The 27,867-nt window shown below is 31.5% G+C and overlaps 1 protein-coding gene across 2 annotated transcripts in view; it reads right to left on the bottom strand.

Annotated features, from left to right (window-relative positions):
* The window catches only part of LOC134720998 (sortilin-related receptor-like), a 70,954-nt gene extending 44,611 nt beyond the window's left edge, over positions 1 to 26,343 (bottom strand). The window contains exons 1-16 of one of the 2 annotated variants that reach the window (XM_063583633.1): positions 26,000 to 26,343; positions 19,160 to 19,393; positions 15,768 to 15,929; positions 14,893 to 14,960; positions 12,610 to 12,784; positions 11,983 to 12,081; positions 10,333 to 10,502; positions 9,439 to 9,640; positions 9,017 to 9,043; positions 5,756 to 5,941; positions 4,886 to 4,974; positions 4,110 to 4,285; positions 3,263 to 3,452; positions 2,822 to 2,956; positions 1,804 to 1,886; positions 119 to 303 (exon numbers count right to left, since the gene is read on the bottom strand). In XM_063583633.1, the coding sequence (XP_063439703.1) occupies positions 119 to 303; positions 1,804 to 1,886; positions 2,822 to 2,956; positions 3,263 to 3,452; positions 4,110 to 4,285; positions 4,886 to 4,974; positions 5,756 to 5,941; positions 9,017 to 9,043; positions 9,439 to 9,640; positions 10,333 to 10,502; positions 11,983 to 12,081; positions 12,610 to 12,784; positions 14,893 to 14,960; positions 15,768 to 15,929; positions 19,160 to 19,393; positions 26,000 to 26,269 (2,451 nt within the window). In that variant the 5' untranslated portion in view covers positions 26,270 to 26,343. The remainder of the gene's footprint in view (positions 1 to 118; positions 304 to 1,803; positions 1,887 to 2,821; positions 2,957 to 3,262; positions 3,453 to 4,109; positions 4,286 to 4,885; positions 4,975 to 5,755; positions 5,942 to 9,016; positions 9,044 to 9,438; positions 9,641 to 10,332; positions 10,503 to 11,982; positions 12,082 to 12,609; positions 12,785 to 14,892; positions 14,961 to 15,767; positions 15,930 to 19,159; positions 19,394 to 25,999) is intronic. The other variant, XM_063583634.1, reaches the window with a different exon arrangement.
* Between the last annotated feature and the right edge of the window lie 1,524 nt (positions 26,344 to 27,867).

The following is a 27,867-nucleotide window of genomic DNA, read 5'->3' as shown; positions in this document are numbered from 1 at the left end:
AAAGCATTGAGCCTGTCTATCTACCACAATATCACAAGGTTAACCCTCTGACAGCTTATAAACATACAATTATTTCATTAGGTTATCCCCCAAACAACTTATATCACTATAAACATACCATGATTTTATTAGGTTGTCCCTCTGACCAGTAAACAATATTTTCTCCGTAATTAAAGGCTATAGCATAGATGTTGCCTCTTAAACCAATTTTGTTTACATCCATAATATTTTCATCTCTGTCTTGTCCAAAAACATATCTCTTTATAAAGTGTCGGGATGAATACAACAGGAATTCTTTTGATTCTGAAATTACATATACAACAATACTGAAATATTTTTTTTTAAATTCCTACCCTTAAACAATAATTTATAACCAGATGCTCAGCCCGGTGCAGCTTTATACGTCTGCAGAGGTTGAACCCTGAACTGTTGGGGCAAGTATGGACACAACATTCAAGCTGGATTCAGCTTTAAATTTGGATTGAGATTAAATAGTTGACACAGCATAGGTTTCTGACACAGAATTAATGTGGTCTAATGAACTTAAATTTTTGTTTTGCCTGTGAGCAATTCACTATGCTGTTGAATAACAATACTCTCAAAAAAATGTTTGAAGAAATTTTCTTTTTATTTATGAAATCTGAAATGAGAATAATTGAACACACCCCCCCCCCCCCCCCCCAATTTTTTTTTCACATCCCCTTTCCTGTATTCCAAAACTGATCTCAATTCACATTTCTAATGGAGTTTGCAACAAAAACTACTCATTTAAATACATCATAATATATCAAAATGTAACAAGAATGTGTCCAAAGTACATGGATGCCCCACTGGCACTATCATTGTTCATGTTCCATGGACCGTGAAATTGGGTCAAAAGTCTAATTTGGCTTTAAAATTAGAAGGATCATGTCATAAGCGGAAAGTGTACTAAGTTTCAAGTTGATTGGACTTCAGCTTCATCAAAAACTACCTTGACCAAAAACTTTAACCTGAAACTCCCATTTTCATTTTCGATGTCCAGTTGACCGTGAAATTGGGGTCAAAAGTCTAATTTGGCTTTAACATTAGAAAGATCATATCATAAGCAACAAGTGTACTAAGTTTCTAGTTGATTGGACTTCAGCTTCATCAAAACTACCTTGACCAAAAACTTTAACCCGAGGATGAAAGAACGGACGGACGAACGAATGGAGCCACAGACCAGAAAACATAATGCCCCTCTACTATCGTAGGTGGGGCATAAAAAAGTGCTTGTTATCACTGAATGGTAAAGATTGTTTTTATTTATCAGTTGGAAGTAAAAGTGAATATACATTGTATATTGTATAAAATAATGATTTAAGTTGATTCAACTACTATTATGAACAAAGAAAGATAACTCCAATTGAAAATTTCTTGCTACTGCGCAATATTGTGCAATTGGATATTTCTTGCTATTGTGCAATACTGTGCAATTAAAAATACTTGCTATTGCACAATACTGTGCAATTGAAGAATTCTTGCTATTGCGCAATACTGTGCAAATGAGAATTTATTGCTATTGCACAATACTGTGCAATCGAAGATTTCTTGCTATTGCTGAATACTGTGCAATTGAAAATTTCTTGCTATTGAACAATACTTAATATAATAATTTTGGATCCTGATTTGGACCAACTTGAAAACTAGGCCCATAATCATAAATCTAAGTACATGTTTAGATTCAGCATTCAAAGAACCCAAATTATTCAATTTTTGATGAAATCACATATATATCAATATTTTTGGTAAAGTGAGAAAGGATGACACTTTGTTAAATACCTGCTACAGGACATGACAGCATGTAGGGATCGTATCTATACTCTAGTCCACCATGACAGGTATCACCAGAGATCTTACGGTATCTGTAAATAACAATTTATTATATAGACATAATTTAATTTTGGATATAACCCGTCTTTTGATTGGCTGTTGTTATTTTGTTATCAGCCCAAAGACATAATGTAGTCATGTGACCATGAAGCCATCAATGTTTTTCATGGTTTTCTACTGTTTAAAATGGAATTTAGAATTAAATTAAAATTGGTGCACACTGTTAAATAACCTGCTACGGCCATTATTCAGTGTGCTTTATCTTCATAGACAGAAAAAATATTACAGTCATTCCTTAAATAAACTGCAATTAAAATATGAGCAATGTAAGTTTCATTATATAGTCATGTGCAGTAGGGATGATGCATATGATGTATATTTCTTTAATAAATATTTATACCTTCATATTGGTGCAAAGTGACAAGAAAAAAACTGTTAGTGCTGTTTTCAATGAAATTAATTTGTTTACCTTGGTCTATTAGCAAGAGCTTTTATTTGAGACTATGGTGATAATTTCTTACCATTAAAATAACCTCTTTTAAAAAGACAGATTTTAAACTCACTGAGGACAGTATTTCTCTTGTAGAGTTGGCTAAACCAGTATGTTCGTAGCAAGCAGGTGTGCCAAATTAGCCTACTATCTGACTATGCAACTAAAAATTGTATGGGGTTCTGATTAACCCTTTGTCTCAACAGCAATTACTGCTGTTAGTGCAAATGTGTAATTTTGATCTCAAAGGTTAATCCATTTTCCAGTAAATATAGAATTCAAAAACATTAACCTCTTTTTACTGAAGGGTTTATAAATAGATAGAACATTATATAACAATTCTGTAAGATAGACTGTTTTTGTTCATATGTATATACCTACACCCTTACGGAGAAGACTTCAAAAGTATGATTTACATTTGTGTCTAATCCATTCTGCTTTAATTCAGCAAATAAAATATGTTTAAACTAAACCTACCCTCTACTGTAAGGATAAAAAGTTCCTTCAGGGCAGGGAACAGGAGGATGGTGAAGATCTATGGTACTGTTACGATCTTCTTCACAAGTTTCAGTTATACCCCATGAACTCTCAGTTAATGCAAAGCCAACATCACTGAAAATATAGACAATTTCAAAGTTTGATAATGCTTTGTCAATTTAAGAAAATTAAGCCTTAAAGCAAAGATGGTAAACCAGATCATGATTTTTTTTATTATTATTTTAAATATGTCTACAGTCATATACAAGTAGCTCATTTAAATTCATTTTGTAACCCCCTCCCATCATAATTTATACATGTGTAAATTGTGTTCTTCACCATAATTTATGTTCTGAACAGAAACATTTGTCATCTGTAAAGGCAAAACCTAATTTACAAAAATGAAAATGATGATATACAAATGAAATAAAAATAACTTACCATTCATAATCTTCTCTGGAACAGGAACAATTCTTTTCTACCACTTCTCTGTCATAATCTCGTCCATTATAACAATCTGCATGAGATATACGTCTTTCATAAACTGTCTTTTTACCCAGAATGCAACCAAAATATGGCTTCTGATCAGGGAAAGACCACATCTTGTAATCGTCTTCTTTACATTGAAAGGCTGAAAAAGTTCAAAACTGGTTCTTAGCATATTTATGTTATAAGCTAAAGGTAAAGTCAAATACCAAAAAATTATTAAACAGATATATCATGTCAAGGAGGGGTATTTGCAAAATACCAGTCGAGAGAATGTCAAAATTCGCGGTCCGTAAGGCGAGGGAAATTTATTCTCAAAACTGATATTTTTCACAAATACCAGTCAAGAACATCCTAAATCTGTTTAATTACACCGAATGTTAATGTTCAAACACGCATTGATGATCGTGACATTACAAGCATTCAGTTGGATAGAGTATTTTTTGGCAAATACCACGACAGAGAGGGTAAAAAAGGCATATCCTTTTTGCAAATACCCCAGTGGTGTTAAAAAATGAACCATATTCATTTGACAACAGTAAATTGGTGAAAAATACACTGGCTGTTAACCAATCAAAACCAAAGATTCTTACATAAGGTGTAATTAATATTAAAATTACTTTGAAACTTTTTCTTTTCCTTGAGAAACACAATGTATTTGAATTTACTGAAAGGAAAAAGTGGTTCTCAATGAATGACTGTTTACAAATTTGAAGGTCAAGAAATACGATTTTTCCTCAAACCATCATAGTGATATATGAGTAAAAAAAGAATATTTAGTAGAAAAAGAAACCATACATACGGAATATTGTACGTAAGTCTATCTGTATGATGAGCCAGCGATGTCTCTCTAGATGTGAACCAAATAATGTGAAGACAGATGTCATCTCTCCAGGTTCTGTGAGGATACCATACACACGAATCTTCTCTGTGTGGAACTTATAGGTTACCCACGTTTCTCCTTCATTCCAAGAGTAACTGTAATATTAAAATAGATAATATGTACACAAATTACTTATCTGTAGAGGTAGCATGCTTATACACATATGTTTGGAGCATAAAATTGTCTTGTTTTTATGTGAGTGCATGTGCTTTTTTATCTGTAATACTAATATTAATGATTAAAGTGCATTCTATGAACCTGGTTAAAATTTGTATTAAAGATACCACAATTTTTTAAAACAAAATTTTTGAACCAACTTAATAATATAGGTCTTCAGTAACTCAGTGGTTTTTGTTTATTGATGTGTTACATATTTGTTTTTCATTAATTTTTTGTACATAAATGAGCCCTTACATTTCTCGTTTTAATTTGTAATTTAAGGCCTTTTACAGCTGACATACGTTATAGGCTTTGCTCATTGTTGAAGGCCGTACACTACAGTGACCTATAGTTGTTAATGTTTGTCATTTCTTGTAGAGAGTTGTCTCATTGACAATTATACCACATCTTCTTTTTTATACTTATTCCCTTAAACAAAAACAGATACCATCAATAAATACTTGTTAATGGAAAAGTAAAATTATTCTAGAATTCTTGCTGTGTACTTGGACAGAGATCTGCTGTGTTATACTTACAACAACTCGTCTGTGGTTCTGAACTGTGGAACAGATATGATGAGTCCTCCATGATCACCCATAGCATAATACTGGTTACCTTCTAAAACCTAAAATATAATATAAACATTTACATAACATTTTTCTAAAGGAGGGAGAAAAAAGCATAAAATTTTAACAGTAATTTTGGATATCAAGCCAAATAGTATAATTTTTACACAAATGTGCAAACTTGAGCATAGAAATGAATAAGTCTTTTAATGAGAGAGATAACAAAAGCACTGACATCCAATTTTTTAAAATTAATTTAAAGTATTACATTAAAGCTATATACCCAAAGTTATTATTCAAAATTATATCTTTAAAATTCTTTCTTTTTATAACATATCTCATGAATATTCTTTACAAATGAATTCTGCAAAAGAAATTTTTTTTGTGAGAGATGTAACTTGATGCTATGAACTTTTTATATCTTTTGAAATACTGTAAATTCAGAAATTATTGCGTGCATTTATTATTGCGATTTTGTCATTTTAGACTTAAATGCGAATTTAATTTTTACGATTTTGAGAAAAATCCTGTTAAATTCATATAAAATATCTCAAAATGTGAGTTTAAATTATTGCGTTTACAACTCAGTCACATTTTTCGCAATATTAAAAACCTCACATTAATAACCGAATTTACAGTAGCATGATACGAACCACATTCTGTTCAAGTAAAGTCCAACCAGCATATAAAGTCAGCGTTGAGCCTATCATATTAGAGAAGTGATATTTTTACTGAGATTCAAAATGCATAAATATTACCAAGTAAACAATGATTGGAAAGGATTTCCCTTAATAACAGGTTTGACTAAAAAGTGGTAAAAAAGCTTTGAATTAAACTGACCTGTCGCCAAGTGTATCCAGCATTGGAAGATAAAAACATATCAGGATCATGTTTGAGGTTAGTACCAATAACCCCCATACCAACGACAAGGCCTGGAGCAGATGTCTTGGACATGATGTTAGAGGCACGACTTCCTGGATATAGTCGACTGAATTCCTGAGTCAGATGGAGTGAACAGTTCTGAAACTAAATGGCAAAAATTCAATTATACAGACAAAGATACCCTTGTCACCAGTTAATCAAACTCAATTTGTAGTTTGTAGTAACTGGATTTGCAAGTTTTATTTTGAATAAAATACAGTAATTCTGCAGCTTTTTGAATGAAGGTTTTTAATGTTGCCGAGATTTCCGGTACGACCAATACTCTGATTGGCATTTGCTCTAAAAGCAAAAAAATAACAGCAGTTTTCAAGTGGCTAATTCTAGTAGTTTCTGCAATGTCCCTAAACCTTGATAAGTTTATAGAGTCTCTAAGCCAATTATTGATAACTGTAATTTAGCGGCTAGGTCTTCTGTGATGAACGACATCTGTGCTCCTTTATATTGATGGACATCCCTAAAGCTACAAATACATTACAGTTATTTCTAAAATACAGTTGGTTGAAATAATTAATTTTGTTTTTAATATATGAGGCAGGGGCTAACTAATCAGCTCCCAAAGGTTTTTATTTTCTTACAAGTGGATTTTGCAACGTTATTTGGTCATACTTTTCAACAATCAAATATACAAAAGAGTAGGTTCAGTAAGACCCCGTTTTGGCCCCAAAATATAGCAGTTTAACAAAATTGTTAAAATGTAAACTTTTAGTTATTCATTGGACAGTAGAATGCTCCTGCTACACAAATATGGTATTTTTTGGACAATGCAATGCACATATCTCTGGTACTAGCACCATTTTTAAAGTCATGCCAAATTACTGAAATCTTCATAATCCTAGCATTTTAGTTAAATTTTAGACGGTTTAAAACGAAAGTGTTCATTCATAATATTAAAATGCAAGTTGTATTTGATGATTATACATCACATATATAAAGGTTGAGAATGAACACGGATGCGGCCACTTTCATTTTTGACAAAAACCATCTAAAAAGTGACTTTTTTCTGCATATTTGGTAGATTTTTCATATTTGAGCTTGAATCAGATCGATTTTAATGACTAAATCAGTTTAAATCTTTCACATAAACTAAATTCAAATGAAATAGACACTTTTAAAAAAAAAGTGATTAAAAAGTGGTCAAAATCTTTCGTCAGAAGAACCTGAAATTTGAGGCCAAAATCACCTACTCCTTTGAGGGAAATCAATTACCATTTTTGTGTAATCTTATACGAATTATACATTTCAGATCATCTTACTGAAGGTAAATTTAAAAAAAAATTGTTGCCATGATGTTGCTAAGTTTTACCGTTTTAGTCTACAGTCTTTACATATAGACTCAATTCAATACAATTTATGAAAACCTCAGGATGATTTAACTTTAGTCCTGTGACTCCTATCTATTGTCATGTTTGATGTTTTGACAAACAAATATTGTTATATTTGCATGCTCTAGCATACAGAATACAATACATGCACTGATTGTACAATTAACCACATACTTGACATATTTTTATGTGGGCCTCATTGGCCTTTTTGGGGTCTAAGTGTGACGCGGGATTGCCGATTTTTTGTAAGCATGACACTTGAAGTCAAATTATTATGTCGTGAAAACGGGAAATGAGGTCTTGCGGGACCTGGGAAATGACAAAAAAAAATTAGAATTGCTTACATATATTGTGTAAGCGGGATACAGGAATCTGACAAAACAGTAAGCGGGATCCGGGATCGGAACCCCCCAATGAGACCCACTATTATGGCAAAATATTTAATATCATGCTTATTAAACACAACCAACATTTATACATTTAAACCATATGGAAGCAATGGTTTCATTTATCATGTTTATTGCATAGGAAACTATATGTATCAAGACTAATTACTAAATTTAAATCAAATCACTGAATTAATTTATAAACAGCAATCTATAAAATCTTATACTATTATTAACATAAAACTTTTCATATTGAAACTTTTACTTGAAATTTATCATAGGAACATGTATTTGTGCATTGTGAACAAATAACTAGCCTTTTACAAAAATGTTTTAGAAATACAATGTTACGCCTGGTTTGGGTTAGTAATATACATAGTGACCTACAATTTTTTGTTAAAAATTCTGGTTTCTGAGACATTTAAAGGTAGTATAAACCCAAATATGCTGCTTTCATGTTGATATTTTTTAACTATATATTTTTGTCAACTTTACAATGCAATATTCCTTTAAATGTCTAGTAGTACCAGAAGTAGAGAGGGAGTATAGACCATATCCCTATTTGGGAATCTGCAGCAATTTTTTTTTTTTTTTAAATGATGCAAAAATAACTTTTTCAGTTGTGAAATGAAAATATCATGGGAACCTTTTTGATGCCCAGTAATGGTGGATTAAAGTAATAAGGTATAGGTGGTTCTAACATTGAAATGATTAATGTTTTAATATAAGTCAGAACTTTCTTTGATGAGATTTTACACATACAGATCAACATTTGTAGCAGTACAATATATGCAAGAGCATTTAGTATAATTAGTACAATGTTCATTCATACATTAAGGAAGCTGACTTGTCATGTTTTGGAATTTTGGGTAAGATTTTCAGAATCCTCTGGTTTTATCCATTTTAATCCATTAACAAATTTTGCCTGGTGACCCCCATTTTTTTTTATTTAGAATTCTTTTACATATAAACTGATAAGCTGTTTGTTAAAGTCTTATAGAATTTTAATTATTTTTCAATAGTTTTTTTTGGACTTAAACTTGACAATGATAAAGCTATGAAAAGTCAAGAGAGAACATTTTCCAGCCAAAATTTCAATGGCTAATATCTCAAAAGCAAGCAGGTGACCTATATATTTTTTTGCTCTTTGGATTTCTTTATTAATCCCCTTTCAATAAAAACTAGTGATTTGAAAAGTTAATAACTTGAAAACTGAGAAGTGAACTCCCTTAATTAATAATGGATAGTAAATAGTAAGAAGATTCTTAGGGAAAATATTGAATTTCATTGAAGTTAAATTATTAATAATTCAATAATATAATCAGCTCCTTCCAAAAACAATAAAACATGCTACAAGATTATAAACATATACAAAGGACTGCATGAACATATACAGACAAACACACTGGAGATAAAACAAACTAATGGTTCTGATGAAAACCTAGCATTACCTTGTACATCTTTTTGTTTTTATTTTGCTAAAACATACAGATTTAAGTTGTATTCGAATACATTTCTTAGCAAAAAACCCTTGTACATCTTTTTGTTTTTTATTTTGCTAAAACATAGATTTAAATTGTATTAGAATGAATTTCTAAGCAAAAAAAATCCTTTTCATATTGTGTTACTTCTACTTAAAATTCTAAATTACTGAATAATTTTTAAAATCTGATATTATCTCATTATATCTCTATAGAAAACCTTACATTCTTCCAAACAAAAGGTTGCCAGAATAACATTTTCTTCTCAGGAAAAAAAAAGAAAAACAGTTGTTTTCACTTGAATAAATTTCAAATAAACAAGAGTGAAAATGTTTATTTTTGAAAGATAGACCTTTATGTTATCAATTTATAATAATGTGTTGTATATTTACCTTTGAACAATTAGAAGGATGACCTTGAGAATCTTCTAATGGTGCTGTCAGTGGTACCCAAGTTCCACCTTTATCAAAGGTTATCAATGACTTTTGACCCTCGATAGTAAGTACAGAGGTATTAGTCTGAATGTTAGCAATATAAACTCCTCTCAAGGCGGAAACCTTAGTCAAATCAACAAATGGGTCTTTAGCAAAATATCTACAAAAGTTCAAGTTCTATATAATTTCCATGTAAATTTCAAGTTAGGTTAGAATATAAGCACTATGATTTTTTTATGTTTTTTCAGCCATTTTAATACTTGTGGAAGATATATAGATTTTGACACAGGCAATTAATTGGGAACATTATATATATATATTAATAAGTTTTGTTACAGTCCTAGCTCAGAAAGATGTTACATAAATAAGGCCGTTAGTTTTTTCGTTTGAATTGTTTTACATTGTCATTTCGGGGCCTTTTATAGCTGACTATGCGATATGGGCTTTGCTCATTGTTGAAGGCCATACAGTGACCTATAGTTGTTAATGTCTGTGTCAATTTAGTCTCTTGTGGACAGTTGTCACATTGGCAATCATACCACATCTTCTTTTTTATATTATACCTTTATCTTATATCAATTACAAACGAAAGTGAACCAATGCCTGGTGAGTCTGTAGTAAGGTAGAGTCCTTAAAGTGGATACCCGATGGTATGCAGGGTCGTTATGATAAAAAACATAAAATGTAGAGAGTCTTATAACAACAACACTTTAGGGACTGCTGCAGAAATTTATTGATCGACATGTTTCGGTGCCTAGGACACCGTCATCAGGATAAAAACAATACATAAAATCAGGTTGAAGTACAAAATCGGGTTGTTAAAATTTAAACGTCAACTTTTATCCTACAAACCTGAGCCAAGAACCCTTGTTTGCTCCTTTAGGGTTATAGTAAATGATATTTTCCAAGGATAATGAATATTGAGAGCCTGTTACATCAGAGATATACAGGTTGGTACTGGTCTGGTTGTGTTGCACACACAAAAACACTTGGTCCTCAGTGGCATCAGCAACAAAATAATCCTACAAATATTACACATGGTCAGTACTGTAAACCAACTTATTTTCAAGGATATTTTATTTAGCCTTTAGTCCTTTCTAGCCCATTTTGCCATTTGATTTCGCTATTGTCAAATGTAGTTAAGTTAGGAGAAACCAAAAGTTCACAATGATTTATATTTGAGATATTTTTCTACTTGCGGAAGTCTTTAAAATAAATAGCTCACAAAAATTAGTTGGTTTACAGTATTGTTAAAAATCTTTCTCTGGTTAAATTTTTGTTAAATCATCATTTGAGCTGCGATAGATTGAAATCAACATCATATAAAAAAAATGAAAATCAATACATCTGTTAACACATTTTGTGTTAAACAACTCTCTATTAAAAGTCTGTAAATGTTTGGAAATTGAGTTGATATAAGAGCCCCAAGAGACCAAAATTCAAAAAGTTCAAAAATCATTCAAAAGTGTCATTCATGTATATGTATTCATGCACATAGGTCTATTTCTATCTCACACAACTCCTTCATTCAATCAACAATTCTAATATGATGTTCTTATTTTGCTTTGTAAATAAAGCTGTCTTCTTTTCAGCACAAAATATGTTTGACACATGCACAAAAACTTGCTTTTTATATTCTCATTGTTTCCTTTTTTTTCAAAGTAAATTATATATATTTTAGCTATTTACATAGAAATTTATAAAATATTGTTTTCAAAACATCATATATTTTCCCAGCTATTAGTTTTTAAACTTATCAAATATGAAAATGAAATGTACATAATTCATGAGGAGGAAACAGGAACAGCCAAATATTCCTATGTTTTTTTCATACGCCTTGACCTATAAAAATACAGTATGTGTCCCATTAGAAATAATTCCTTCATGTTATGCTCTATGCTCATTTTAACATGGGTAGGCATTGTATTTTACCACAGTTTACACCTTGCTAATGCTCAGTAGAAAATATCGACAATTTTGATTCATACCCATGTTAAAATGAGCATAAAGTATGACATGAAGGAATTGTTTCAGTTATACTTTCATTCTGGTTGACTTTAATATTTCAATTTGGCTTTTAACTAATCATGATTGGCTATTTCAATAGTTTATTAATTCTTATCCAGATATCATTTAAATGTTCATATAGAAAATTATTCCAGATAGGAACATGCTTACAGAAGGTTCTAAATTCACAAAAGAAAAAAAAATTATGAATTAGAATAACACAATTATATCTCAAAATAAATAACAGTACAAAATACACAAATCACATTAGGCAATGGCAAATTAAATGTTGGTTTCCCCTAACATGGGAAAATTTTAAAGACCATGCCGGCAGACTTTTTTTTTGTTTGTAAATTTTATATCTATATGAATTGTTTCTACAGCGCGACTTTTTTTAATTGAATGACCCGGCGATAAAACAGTGACCCGGTCGGGTTAGGGGAAACCAGGAATTATTTTTCCATGGCCTTAAGAATAACAACAATATATACTGACCAGCCTTGAATATCTGTTTCCAAACTGTGCATTCACAAACTTCCCTCTTTTGTAGGATACCCATAACTGTAGAGTATTCCCACTACCTCCTAATAATCTCTGGAAAACAGACAGATTTAACACTTATAACTGCTAAAATATGTTAATGTTAATAATACTATTTCCAGTACCAGGAGAGTATTACCAGTACCTCCTAATAATCTCTGGAAAACAGACAGATTTAACACTGATAACTGCTAAAATATGTTAATGTTAATAATGATAACTACTATTAAACAGGAATTGTAGTTCATTTGTATGTTTCAGAGTTTAAAGGTCCTTCATTTTACTGAACTAGTAAACATTATTGTTTCGGGGCCAGATGAAGCCTGCCTCTGGGTTAAGATTTTCTCACTACAGTGTAGACCAATCAGTGGCCTTGGGCTGTTTTCTGCTCTTTGGTCAGATTGTCGTCTTTTTGTCACATTTCCCATTTCAATTCTCTTTCTAAGATTAACTTAATAACTGATTCACAAAAATTGACAATGTTGACACTGATAATGGCTTAAAGTTACTATATTAACACACATAACTGCAGTTTATCTTCATATTACACTAAATTTTGAGCCATCAACTATATATACTTACAACTTTTTTTACAGCAAACATATATTGTCCTATTATCTGGAAATCTTCAACATCCATCATCAAAGGCTTAGCATCTTGGACGAAGAAGTCAGAACTTTTAACTATTGAGCTTCCTCCATCCATCTGTACTCTCTCAACATAGATATCATTTGGTTTGTCATACTCTTTATTACCCCTAAAATACACATAACGCCATGTAATTTCAAAATCTTTAAAATAATTTGAATATTACCATTAAAATAATCTGCTAATGGTTTATACAACCTTATTCTCCTTTTCCCTCAATTCAAAAATAAAATTACAAGCTATGATTACGAGCTGAATAGCAAAGGAATATGTATGTAACAAAAATTATAACAATAACATAGAGAAATCAAAGTACTTGTAAGCACTTAATGGTAAAGATTGCTGCAATTTATCAGTTTAAGGTAGAATTAAATATATTGCATTAGTTGTAGTTGATTTAACTGCAATTCTAGAAAAAGGAAGATACATTTGTAACTCCATCTTTTTAAGATGATTTTAGCATAACATCATTCTATTTTTAGAGCAGATATTAGATTCCTGCACCTTGCAAAATTTATGTTATTTACTTGACAAGTGAAACATCATTTTGTGCCTTGAATATTCATATTACATGGATAAATTTCTGGAAATGTTCATGGAGAGGATGTAAATTTTTTTATGATCAATGCACTATATATATTTTGTGTATCAAAACAGGTAGTGACAAGCCTTAAAACATTAAGATATCAAGTCAGTCATATAAGGTTTTGATTGCTTTTCATGCAATCTTTACCTCAAAATAGCAAAGGAATGTGTTGAATAGTATTTTATAAAAGGAGAGTGTTATTAAAGAATGATATATAATCTTTCTTTATATAGGAGAGGAGTGAACAAATAGAATAATTCAAATGATGATGTTTTGCACAGCTTTGAATAAAAGTGTATTTTGATCTACTATTAGTCTATCGAAGCCAAAAAGTAAAACATTAGAAGAAATTTGATAGGAATATGAAGGTTGTAAATGTGTCTTTGGAAATGTACATTGTATATTTTTCATTTTAATAAATAGTGTTTCGTTATTTCATAACATACGTTCAATCAACTTAATGTTCAGGTTCAATTTTCAGCCTTCACTAAAAAAACACTTTGATGTCATTTTCATGAATTATGTACTTTCGTGAAATAATACTTGAGTTTTCTTTTTTAAGGCAGAATGTTATTGCCTTCACAGTTTCCATGATTGAAAAAATATATCTATATATATTTTAGTCATCAGTCCATGTTGACACAAATATGAGTACTTTGACATTACCAATCATACCATCTTATTGCAGGAGGGTATAATATTACATTAGCTGTGAAGGATCATTCATTATTCAGATCTACAACAGTTAAAAACTAAACCAAGGGGAGATAATTTGTTCAATAAACGGCAGCCATTATGAAATATATTTGTACATGTAAAGCTCATTTGCATTGAAATCAAATTCTAAAATGGTCTTTTCCTATATTGTCTAAAATTCTCCATTTCAGGATAAGAACATTTTAAAACCCAATCTTGGCATGCTCAATACAGATATATAATCACATGTTTTTTTCAGGAATAACAATATGACCCATGACATCTTAAATATGTCTGTCTTTTATGCCAAAGGAGTAAGGTCGGTAAGGGCCATATTTGGCCCCAATTATAAAGTTCATAGTTACAAGATAATAAATGTTTAAAGTTGCCTTAAAGACATGTTAGAAAGTTAAACAGAACTGTTTTTGTCAAAGTTTAATTCTAACACGTTCATTTTTACATCCAAAAAAGGTCAAGATAAGGGAATTTGGTGAAATGTGACAAAATCAGCTAGATTTCAACCAAATAAAGGACCAGGAAACATAGAGCGCAGGCGTCGACAAGCTTAAGATTCAAATAAGAAATGTGAAATGTCTTCACAAATATTATTTTAAAAGATCTTTGTCGACGTATGCGCGCTATGTTTCCTGTCCAATGATTTATGGAAATTCACCTATTTTCATTAATATTTTCGTGAAAAAACAATATAAGTACATCTTGTGACGTCATAATGAAACGCAGAAACGTAAAATTTTCAACAAAATGATTTATATCCTAGCTAGTCAATGTATTGGCTATAATTTAGCGTGATATTGGGCGATAAATCCGAATTTGAAATTTACGCCAAAAAACGGGGCCATTTTAGGACCTTATCGAACATACTCCTTTACAATAGTGAATGAAAACTTTAAAGCATATCATTTTGAGAAAATTACCAATGGAAAGCTTTGACTCCTTCCTGCATCATCCTCCAGTTATAGCCAAAATTTGATGACACATACAGCTGAAAAAAACATTGAAAATTATAAACACTGGCAAATAGTTACTAACTTTTACATCAATTTTGTCTCTAGCTATCAAATTCGGTTGCAAATGCTTCAAAATTTAATAGCTGTTTAAAATATTGAAACATATTCTGTGGTGACCTTCAGAGCTGCTGCTGGTGGCTTGGTGGTGCATATGGTTTTAGTTCGATAAATAAAACCAAAATTTTCTCCTAACATTATTCCAATATCATGAATTACTTTGTGTGTTCCCTATAAAAATCAACTTATAAAGATTAATTTTTGTTGTTGGGTTGCTGTCTGTTTGAGAGTTACCAATGTTTCTTTACAATAATATATAATACTAATTCACATGACCATATTATACATCTGAAAGCTTTTTAAAAGGTCTTATAGATTTTGAAATTTTTAAACAAATAAACATTTCAGGTTTTCATTTGGGTCAATGTTGCTAGGAATTTAGTTTTCTTTAGTTTCTTTGATTGTTTTTTTTTACATGGTGCTGTCAGCATGGTCAGTTTGTCATGGACTTATGAGTTTAAATACATGGAATATCCCTCATATCCCTAGATCATATCTTCAGTAAAAAAATCTCAAAGAAATACCAATTTCCTATTACCGGAAGTATGACAGGTAACCTCAGTTGTGAGGTATTGTATGCTTCTTTATCTATTGATCATGTTGGTATAATATTCTTTGAAAATCAAGCAAAAAACAAGCATGAAAAAAAACAAATTTTGCAAAAATTGGTACCAACAAAAATATTTGAATCTGTTGTATCTGACGATCAATACAGAATTACCTACCCTTTTTCTAGGTTCTTCTTCATCCATTCCCAGGACAACATTAGGATTAGAGGGGTGTATCTGTATTGTCTTAGGTCTGAAGGGAACAGACAATGTTCTGAAGGTTTTCCCATAATCTTTTGTTGTGAATGTATAATTGTTGATTATATCTGTAAATATGTACTGAAAAGAAAAACATACATCATTGTCAATATAATGGAATATTATATGACTGTCATACCAGTGAGAGGTTTAGCTACATGTAGCTATAAAACCAGATTTAATCTATAATTTTCTATATAAGAAAATTTCTGCAACAAGTCTGGAATATATAATATCATGTATATATGATAGTTGTCCATTCATTTGATGTGTTTGAGCTTTTTAAATTTTCCTGATAGTTCAGTTTTTTTTTGCGATTTGACTTTTTACTATCCATGTATTTCAGAATTACAATGAAAGCTTGCATATATTCACCTTAAGATATAATAAAAATGTTACTAACCAAATGAATATTTCCAAACTGGAGGTAAATTAGTTACAGTGTTTTTGAGAAAGGTACATTGTACATGTATTTTTACATTATCAATTACATTTTTTTAAGCAATGACTGTAAAAAAAATTCTGTCTATGAAGGAATAACATAAAAAAAAGTGGTGCACACTTAATAACTTGTGTACAGGGTTATCTAAATATATTATAGCCGTTTCTAATAATTTAACTCTAAATTCCATTTAAAGCCCAAGTAGATCATGAAAAAAAACTGATGATGTCACGGTCACATGACAAAAGTATGCTTATGAGCTGATAAACAAAACACTGTCAGCCAACCAGAAGACGTGTTACATCCAAAATCAAATTATATGGTATCAATGAAATATTTGTGAATTCCAGCAATTCAATTTGGCATCCCAAGATATATCAGATGTGGACTAGATGGTAAATTTTAGCCAATCAAAAGATATGAAAGAATTGTTACATAAACCTGCATTAGAATACTTAGTAGTACTATGTCATAGAAAGCTCACAATTAAATTAACTTGTACTGAAAGATCTCTAGTAAAAAGTAATATTGGCCATTGTATAAACGTATTCACACTTTTGGTTTTTAGCTGAATCTTGCCTCCGAATGACCTTAGATCTACTCCGAATCACCTTTTGAACTCAAGCAACAATTACTTTTAAATTGTGACGTCAAATATTTTAAATTATGATGTCAAAGTTTACGGGAACCTGTGTGATTTTACGTAATGTCGGACAAATTTGCATACAAGTGTAAATACGTCTATTACCAATGACATTGGACACGAGTTTAATACAGAAACACAAGGAACTGAGAAGAAAAATACAATATTTTGCAATGCCTACATGGTAAAGATAACTGAGGGGGGATAGGAGGGGTCCTGATCCCGAAATCCCCGACTTAAAAAAACGAAATCCTGAGGTCCAGAATTTAAATAAAGTAAATCCTGACGTCCCGAAATCCGAAAAAAAGGATTCCCAGATCCCGAAAGGTTCAATCCCGAAATCCCAAGCTTAAAAACAGCCGATCCCGGAGTCCTGATAAAGGTCCTATCCCCCCTCATAACTGATCCTATAAATATACTTTGACTTATAAATTAAACCTAGACATGCAGCATGGATTTTATACATATTGATTTTCCAATCCATTAATTTATTAATGATACAGAAAATAACATCCTGTTTTTATTATCCATGTAAACATGAAACTATCACGACAAAACATTTTGAGTGAGATTGACAATCAATATGGTCTATTAGCTGATACCTTAATATATTGAACATCTGTTAACATTATAATGTCACCAACTTAAATTGACAAAAAATAATTAATGTATGGTCATATCAATTCACATCACTTTTTCTGAACCAGATAAATTTCATCTTGTTTCATTTGTTTCTTATCAGTACTCATTATTGAAAATGAAATTATTTTCAACGACAAATATGAACCAAGAATAGGACAATAAAGTCTCCAAAATATTCTTTGTACTTTTCCACATCAGTAAATGCTACTAACTGCCTCTATGTCTGTTCTTTTTCTGATTATATTTTCAGGAATTTTAAATGTCACTTTTTCATTTTCATACACATGCAAAATATAAACCCTTAATTCCTGTAACACAAAATATGAACCCTTATGTCCAGTATTTATTTTGTTTCATTGTGTCAATTTTAATTTACAGCCAAAATATGGAGTAAAATAATATCCCTGATTTCCATATAAATCAAAAACACACAGGTACATGTAGATGACAATATTTTTTTTAGCTTTTTGCTCAAATAAAAAGATACTTAAACAATGTATAAACAAGTGAAACTGCGAGCTACTGCTCACTGATGATACCCCCGCCACAAGTGGATAATATAAATAGTGTCAAAATATGCAAGTGTTCGGTAAACAGGAAGTTATCGAGTGATGAATCTGAAAATGCATCACATGGTATAGCTGACTTATATAAATCCTGAAACCAAATTTCAGAAATCCTGGTATTGCAGTTCCTCAGAAAAATGTGACGAAAATTTTCAACATGGCTATCATGTGTAAAATCATACAAGTGTTCGGTATACAGGAAGTTGCCAAGTGATCAATCTGAAAACGCATCACACAGTATAGCTGATTTAGATAAACCCTGAAACCAAATTTCAGAAATCCTTGTATTGTAGTTCCTGAGAAAAATGCGACGAAAGTTTCATGGAACGGACTGACTGACGGACTGACGGACGCCCTGACGGACGGACGGACAGAGGTAAAACAGTATACCCCCCCTTTTTTAAAGCGGGGGTATAATTTAAAGCGGGGGTATAAAAACAGGGATACCATTATACCAAAGAAAGACAAACAAATTCATTTAATGTTCATGATGATGAAGACAGTATATCAAAATTGAAATAGCCTAGGCCTTGCCGTCATAAAAATTTTGAGCATGGTTTTGTACTCACACTCAAGAATCAACCAATCAAAATACTGGATTTTGTGTTTCAAGCACTTATTTTGTACTTGGAGTACTGAGTAAAGTTTTATGACCGAGAGCCCAAGACTCTCTTGTTATTTTCAAATTACCTTCATACCATGCAAACATAATACTTTTGTTTTGTATTTTTGTGATAGTACAGTTCATGTGCAATAAAATGATTTCTTGATGGTGTATCATGTGTTTTCAAGATTTAAAGGACATTTATTTCATTTTTGAGCTACAATATATTAAGATTTTATTTGTCCTGTTTGTACTCTAATATATTTTTTTTGAAATCTGGAGAACAGCCTGTTATTGAAAATATCTCCAAGCTGCCAATGCTTGTATAAATGTCTCTTGTAATCGTTAACAAAATTAAAGCAAACATATATATATATAATACTAGAGCGAATAGTCTTCTTGTATAAAACTTACGTGTGAATTTAGGGTTTTACTGTTGAAATAATGATCTATGATAACTTTCTCTCCAGTTGGTATTACTAAATTTCCCGTCACGTTTACAAAGCTTTTCCCGTAATCATTTGATACAAATAAGTTACTACTACTTTTTGAATTGCTTCGAGGATCACGTGACAGGGCAATTATGACATCACTTCCAAGGCCTGCCCAATGCACTATCATCTGTGTGTGGCTGTCATTTAGTTGTGTCTGAAAAAAAATAATTTTAAAAGTATAAAATAAACCACAATGTATCTTTCAAAAATAAAATAATTTGTAAGTTGCTATCGGTAATGGCAAGCAAAGTTTGACAGCAGCCCACCCTTCACACATGGCTGTTTCAATAAGCAATGGAAATATCTTGCCTTCATCATGGCTACATGTACCACTGCAATGTGGAAAGAACAATCGTGAGGATAGGTTAAACTGCAACTATAAGACATCAAAATGAACAAAATTTTACAAATTTACTTTGTAACACTAAGCATGCTTAGATTCTGGTATAAATTCAAATCAAAGTCCTTGTGAGCATTCTAACATACACACACATCTTTTTTAAATTGTATATCTGAGAGGACAGGAATAGTTGATGCTAAATTGCCAGACTTGTGCTTGTTGTGAAGGGATAGGATCTAAAGAATGTTCACCTAATTGCATTATGTTGTGTGTACAAAAAGGCACAGGAAGAGGAGATGGTCTGATCAAAGCCAACAAGCCAGTGACCAAAGGGGTAAGAAAGCCCTTTTTGTTATCTTTACCCCCCCCCCCCCCAAATAAATATTAAAATGTTTGCTTAATACAGTCATCATTGTTTATAGCCATTTTCATCATGACCTTCCACAGGGTGACCACTAAATCCATAATTTCTTCACTGCAGTGACATTGTTAAGTTATTTTTAGTCTGTTTATTGCTGCTTTGACCATGACTTTCTGCCTTTAGACAAAATAATCAGTGCATATATTTCCCTATAATATAATGTTTATTTCTGGTATTTTACAGAAATCAACAGCTTTCGGAAAGCATCAATTTGCAAACTGATTGATTGTTGGTTTCTTAACATCCAGTGGCAAATATTTCAAGCAAGTTTAGAATGATTTGCAAGAAGAAGATCTAGACTCTTTCAAAGTATGTCCTGTATGATTTTAAAAAACATCATTCTCTATTAGACTGTTGTTTAAAAAATCTATCAAATACTTTATTCATATTTCAAGGATATAACACGTAAATATAACAGGTGGTGTAAAAATTCGTATAAATATACTACATTTAAATAATCTATTGACTGATCACACGTATTGTAGGGTTCAAGTTCACAAAACAAAAGTACACATAGTACTATAAATTGATAAGATTCATCTGTTAGACGAAATAAGTAGTATAAAATAGAAAGAATTTTATATTTACTGGTTTCTGTTTATTTCAAATCAATTGCACAATTACCATTACTATTTACAAATTTTGAGTCAGATTTAACTAGCAACCCCATCACTGCAACGTTATTGATGGAATACTGAAATTTTGCATGTGTATTCCACTATTTTTTCTTGAAATCCATAAATAATTTATCAGACAACCCTAACACTGTTAAAAACGTAATTAAAATATCTTTTAATTGATAAATGTTTCACCTTTATAAACTTAATATTTCTTTTATTTCTATTGTGTTAAACTTTGGAATTGTGGTAGAAATCGGCGATTGTTGACAAAAGTTTTTGTTCTGTCATTCCGTGATGTCTTGTAACAGTTTATGTCAGAACATCAAATTCATATCAAAGTAAAGTTTAATATCGTTTTTAATCTAATTTCAATCATTGGGATGGCCATCTGATTACCATAATTGCCTTTTGTGACTTAGTCTTGGGGATTAAAATTCGGATCAGATATAAAATGTCCGATTGGCTCAGAAAAATTTTGGAAGCCCTGAGACTCTTGTTATTTTGATTTAAAATGCAGTCAGTATGTAGGTCGTGCATTGTTTCATAATTTTTTAACACAACAATACACCAAAATGGCATTCCCCTGGAAAATGCTTTATATAAACAAGATAAAGGTCTATGGTGCATATAAAGATACCCCCCCCCCCCCCTTAACCTCCAAGCAAGGACTGAAGCTCTTAAACTCTGCAATCAAATGCAAGTCCGAAGTGACAACCTTTTTTCATGACTTACCCTCTCCCCCTACTAACACACAGAGCTAGAGCTGTATAAGTGGTTAAAAGTATACATGAAATTTAATAGCTTTTAACGTCCCCAAAGTTCATAAAATATAATGTTTTAAACATTATCAGAATGTTTTGATAAGCTTCAACAACTTATGAAGGACTTTTATATAAAGTACATGAATTTTAAACATGTTAAATAACTAGATATTTTTTGTACAAATAAAAAGGTTGATTACACAGAGATATCACTTGTAAACATCCTGGTTGAAATATTTCAATTTAAATTCTGAAACTAATACATTGTGTTGCGCAAGACCTTTTATAAAGTTAACACGAACTCATTTTATATTTATGGTGAAAACATGATAAATTAAATACGCTAAGTTCTAACCATCGATTTGTTAGTCATGTTAATATGTGAAAAAGTAAATGTTATATGTGTTGTAACAAAACAAGTTAATGTTCAATATAATTTAGTTAGAGGCAAAATAATATGAAAATGACCTCTTTAGGCTTTTAGCATGTTTTAGGTGAATATATTATAGATACATTCAACTATCCTTTCCATCAATATGATATTATGTCATTAAACAAAATAGATCTTCTTGCTCAATGCTTCAGATAGATTGCCAGGATTGTAGTTGATTGAAAAATAAGAAGATGTGGTATGATTGCCAATGGGATGACTTTCCACCATTTGACATGGTTATTTTTTACTATTGAAATTATGAAAATTAAATGTACTTCTACATAATTATATAAGAAAATCAAGACATGTATAAAGATATGAAATGTTTAACCAATGGGATGTATATGAAAAAATCCAGGTCTTGTTGATCCTTTTCTTTAAAAAAAAAAAAGTATATACATGTACACTGTTTGTTATACTTTCACTCAATGCAAGCATCAGTGGCGGATCTAGAAATTTTGATAAGTGGGGGCCCACTGGCTGGCCTAAGAGGGGGCCCACTTCCGTCACACTTCAGTGATTCCCTATATAATCAACCAAATTTTGTTCTCATAAGGGAGGGTCCGAGCCCCCCATAAATCCGCCTCTAAGCATGAAATATAAATCATGGTGACAAAACAGTGTGATTTTTTCTCATAGAGCATCAAATTGGTATTCCTGATTTATACCTTCTAAAAAATACACTTGTAAACATGCAAGACTATGTACATATGTAGTAACTAAATAGTTATCAAGCTTGCAGGTACAAATGTAGATAATGGTGACCAAAGTTTATTGAAATATTTATTTATCATGTTTATAATAACATCTTAGAAAGAAAATGTTGTATCACTCTTTATCAAAGATTCCTAAGAAATTCAATGCAGAATTAAACAACCAGTCATTTTTTTTCCAGTGGCGGATCCAAATATTTTCATAAGTGGGGGTCCACTAACTGCCTTAGAGGGGGCCCGGCCCTCTCCAGTCACGCTTCAGTGATTCCCTATATAAGCAACCAATTTTTTTCCCAAAAGGGGGAGGGGCCTCCCTAAATCCACCTCTGACAACAGGCTCTCAATGTAAAATGTAGTCAATATGAAGCATGGTCATGATAGTTGTATTTCATTAGAATTACAATACAATGGAAAACCTGTGTACATGTATATACAAATGTTTAAAAAAATAAATAAAGTGGGTCTCTTACTCACAAACATTATATAAAAGTTCAAACTTTTATTTAGTTTGTGATTTAATCGACTTGATTTACACATAAGTAACCTCTAGAAAAATGTGTTAACAAATTAAAACCTATAATAAACTTTATTCATGATATTACATGTATTGCGCTTTTTTATTTATACAGTGCAATTAATACAATGATATTGTATGACATCTTTACTTGGAAATTCTTTTTTTAACTTCCTTGTTTATTACATTGTATAAAATGATAAATATACTTCAGACTTGGGTGTAGATATCATAAATATTGAAAATTTTAAATAATAAGGAGGCCTTTTTGGCAATTAAATAAACAAAATATATAATGGTTTCATCCTCCACAATAAGGAAATAATTATTTGGATCCATTGTGTACATCTACATGTATATACATGTATATTGTATCAGACTTGTATACAAATACACTTTTATTTCAAATTATGAAAAAGATATCTGGTAAACCTTAACCAACTGTTTAAATTCTAGATTTATAATTAAAGAAACTCTTTGATTACCTTGAATTTGAATTTTGTTATTTGCTTGTTTACTTATATGTTATTCCTTTTTCACAAACTAAGAAGTTTACCCAAGTTCAGGAAGTCAATGCAGTGTACATGTGTATGATAATCATGTTCAGCAAATTATTGCAGCAAAAGAATACCAATTGTCATACTAAGTAAACTAACCACTAAGCCATTTGTAAGCCCTAAAGGGCTTAAAATTTTTTATACATACATTATATATTCATTTGAATGCCCCTGTCCTTAGTCAGGAGCCTAATCTGTGGTAGCATTTTGTTGCGCTGGTTCATAAGTGTTTCTTGTTTTCTTTTTCATATTATAAATAAGACCATTGTTGTTGTTATTTTAATTGTTTTACACTAGTCATTAAGGAGCCCTCTCTAGCTTGCAGTATGGTGTGATCCAATACTCTGACTGTGTTGAATTCCTAGTTTGACCTGTAATTGTTGCTTTCTACACATTTCTACATTACTTAGATGGCGAGTTGTCTCATTGGTACTCACACATTGTACCACTGTCTACATCTTCATAATCATATGCAAGAATCTTGAATTATACAGTACATACATGTAAACATTGTATCATCATTTTGAAACCATCTTAATGAATTGCTTGTAATTATTTTGCCCCACATAGGGGCATTACATATATATACATGTACAAATGTATGTTAATCGTTATGTAATAACTACAAATGAAACTTGTTGTATTATAAACCATCCTTATAAAGTTTTTGATTTTTTAGAATTAAAAAAAATTAACAAAGAAGCCATTACACAAGCTGTAGTTTATATTAATCCGCAGATAAAGGTAAAAAGATCTAGAAATGTAATCATTCAGATTGTAATTATAATACATTTTTCTGCATTACTTATCTACTTGTAAAATGACTTGCTCCATGTTTAATCATGTTAGTAGCAATGTGCAGTTGTAATGAGATCATGGAAATAAAATTTCCTTTAGGCATGTTAGACATTGTTCATAAGAGTTTCCATTGGGACTCCTGTTATCCCCAAATAAGTACTATAATTTTGTGCCAAATTATTTATTATTTGGTCTGTTGCGTAAAAGACCAGTTCCAGGACATGCAGGATACGTAGTTAGTTGAATCTATCATGTGACTTACATCGTCACTTCAGACACATGATGAGGGAAAGGGTAAAAACACTTTAATCTGATAATGCACAAAAATATTACGAAAAAATCAAAATCAAATAAGATAGTGTTTAACACTAATGACCGAATAACACTTTAAATTTTAATATTAGCACATATAGGTGACTTTTAACCATTGATTATTAAATATTAATATATTATTGATGTATTTTACAACTTAAAAATTAATTACAGAAAGAAGATAAGTTCATAAACATGATAAAGATCATTTAAAATTTAGTGTGTACATCGAACATGGCGGCCATAGCGATTTCCGTGGTCACCATATTGAATGTACACACTAAATTTTTAAAGTTTTTTATGAACTTATGTGTCTATAAATCATTTATGAGTTATAAAATACATCGATAATATACTATTATTTAATAATCAATGTTTAAAAGTGACCAATATGTGCTAATATTAAAATTTAAAGTGTTATTCGGTCATTACAAGTGTTATTCGGATAAAAACAGTGTTATTCGGTCATTCAAAGTACCGTAAGATAGTCACCCTCCTTTAAAATCCGGAGCACCTGAGATCACCCCTAGTTTTTGGTGGGGTTCGTGTTGTTAATTGTTTAGTTTTCTATGTTGTGTCATGTGTACTATTGTTTTTCTGTTTGTCTTTTTCATTTTTAGCCATGGCGTTGTCAGTTTGTTTTAGATTTATGAGTTTGACTGTCCCTTTGGTATCTTTCGTCCCTCTTTTAAGTGTAATTGGATTTTAAAAAAACATGTACAAACGAACTTACATAAATTACTTCTTGACTATCCTGGGGAATAAGGATTTTGAAAGTGCTTAAAACTTGAAAGAAAAAAAGCAGGTATACAAGCAGGCCTTCTATCTGGTAAATGACATCATAATTGTGTGCAAAATTGAAAAAAAATTCAGGGAAAGAAATGAAAGACATGATTCGAAAATTGGCCTTTACCTGATAACAAGACCTAGTCCGAGATTACTCTGACGTCCAACCGCTGTTATGCCAGACAAGCTGGGGCCGTGGTCCCATGTCCCCAGCTTGTCTGGCATAACAGCCGTTGGACGTCAGAGTAATCTCTGACTAAACAAGACCATATTACGGCCCCTGAAGTTATCAACTTATGCCTTAGGAGTAACCTTGTTCTGTTTCAAGGAAAAGTGATCTGAATTGATTTACAAGAGGCAAATTTGGTGCCATGGAAGTATTGTCCAAAATTATACAAGGCACATTTTGTAAAATTGTTAATTACGTAATTAGTTTAACACCATGCAAATCACCTTAAGATACCTCGAGTCTACTAATAAAAAAAAAATATAAAAGAAAACCTACAACTGTACTGAAATTTGCTGCAATTGTATGCTTAGTTGTTGACCGACGAAATAAACGATGGTTCCATGTTGAACTCTCTTTTTTAGTCAAAATTTTTGAAAGATCAGCTTCAATAATTCTGGTCCTTTCACCAAACTGATTTTCCAATTTCTGCACTGGAATGTGAAGAGTGTTTGCTTTAAGTCCATATCTTAAACTGTCAACACAAAATTGTTTGTATATCACAAGTAAACATAAACTGATAAAAAGTTTGTGTACATGATCTGCCATTTTTGTTTATACTCATATGAGTTATCTCCCTTCCCGGCAAAACCCAGTGTTGCGTTTTCTTCTCCTGCAAAAAGCACAAACACTGCGAGCAGACACAGAAGTAATGAACGAAAAAATTTCGGACACTTTGTGCACTATATATTAAATCTCCATATCGTTAAAGCCCAAAGTTTTCTTTTACGATGCATTGCAATTATTCTAAAAATAGAAATCATGTGACGGTGACATAAAAATAATAAAATCAAAGTGCGTCAGCTCTTTAAGTCTGTAAAACAATTGTTATCCATTCGTTTGAGCTTTTGATTTTGCCATTTGCCTTCCGTTTAGATTTTTCCTCGGATTTCTGTTTTTTTTTTTGTCATTTACTTTTTACATATTTCCTTAAAGAACCCATATGTTTTTTTTATCATACAGACTAAAAGAAATGACCCCCCCCCCCCCCCCCCAGGAATCAAAAGGCATTCCAAAATCAAATCATGCTTTTTGTCAGTCCGAATAACTTGAAATACTCATGCATGCCAGCAACTTATGACAACTTTTCGCATGTTTATAATAACATCGGGGGAAAACGAAATATTTACTATGACTGATGGTTTTAAAAACGCAGTACTGATCAGTACTGGATTATTCTGTTCAGGTATTCCCATTTCAGTCAAATAGGCAATTTTTGTAACATTTATGTATAAAAGAGATAAATTTAATCCATTTCTTAATTGTTTGGAAAAAAAGTTTATCAATTAAGTGGTTTACATTTTAGTGCTTAAAATGTTTTTATCACTGCAGTCGATCCTTTGGCATTCCAGCATATGGAATACATTTTTTGACATGAATCTGCCTGCCATGGCATTTGTCGACTTTATTAACTGTTGACTTTTTTGGTCGGAAAAATGTCTCGCAAATGACGTTGCGTTATCAATTTAGGCCTTAAATAAAATATTGCTTGTTATCCCGACCAACCCTGCAAAAATGGTCCTACATTGTACTCATAAAATTTTATTGTCAGAACTAAGTCAAATATTATTTTTTTTTCTGATTTTCGGGCTTGCCGGATCATCCGATTATATTCAGGCTTTTTGGGAAAATAAAATTATTTGCCTACCTACCTACCTACCTACCCACACCTGGGTTGGCAGGGTCGGGATGGGGGAAATTTACAAACAATATATTAATTTAGGCCTTATTGACGTTGCATTGTCAATTCACATTGATCTGGTCATTGATGGTCAGTAACAAATCTCGTCATGAACGTACCGTTGAACATTGTGAGGACAGTAAAACAGGTATCTGGTGTAAAATTGTCTGAAAACAGCATGCACGTGCATGTACTCCTGCCTACAATATTCTTATGGGCTTATTCAGATTCTCATTGCTTAGTCTCGGCAATATAGAGATGCAACATGTTTCTAATGATTAAATTGTTGGTGTGGATTGAAAGAACTGTTTTACGAAAAGAAATCTTTAAAAAATCATTTATGGGTTTCAAATTTTCGCTTTATGAAATTCGTGCGACTTCCGGTGTTTCACGACTTTCCAATAACCTCAGGTAAGTCAGGTATTGAAACCGACTTACCTAAAAGAAGTAAACTAAGCATAGTGGT

The sequence above is a fragment of the Mytilus trossulus genome, chromosome 6 (assembly GCF_036588685.1).
Source record: "Mytilus trossulus isolate FHL-02 chromosome 6, PNRI_Mtr1.1.1.hap1, whole genome shotgun sequence".
Classification (NCBI taxonomy): Eukaryota; Metazoa; Mollusca; class Bivalvia; order Mytilida; family Mytilidae; genus Mytilus; species Mytilus trossulus.
Note: the sequence above shows the minus strand (reverse complement) of the source record. Positions and strands in the feature narration are given on the sequence as shown.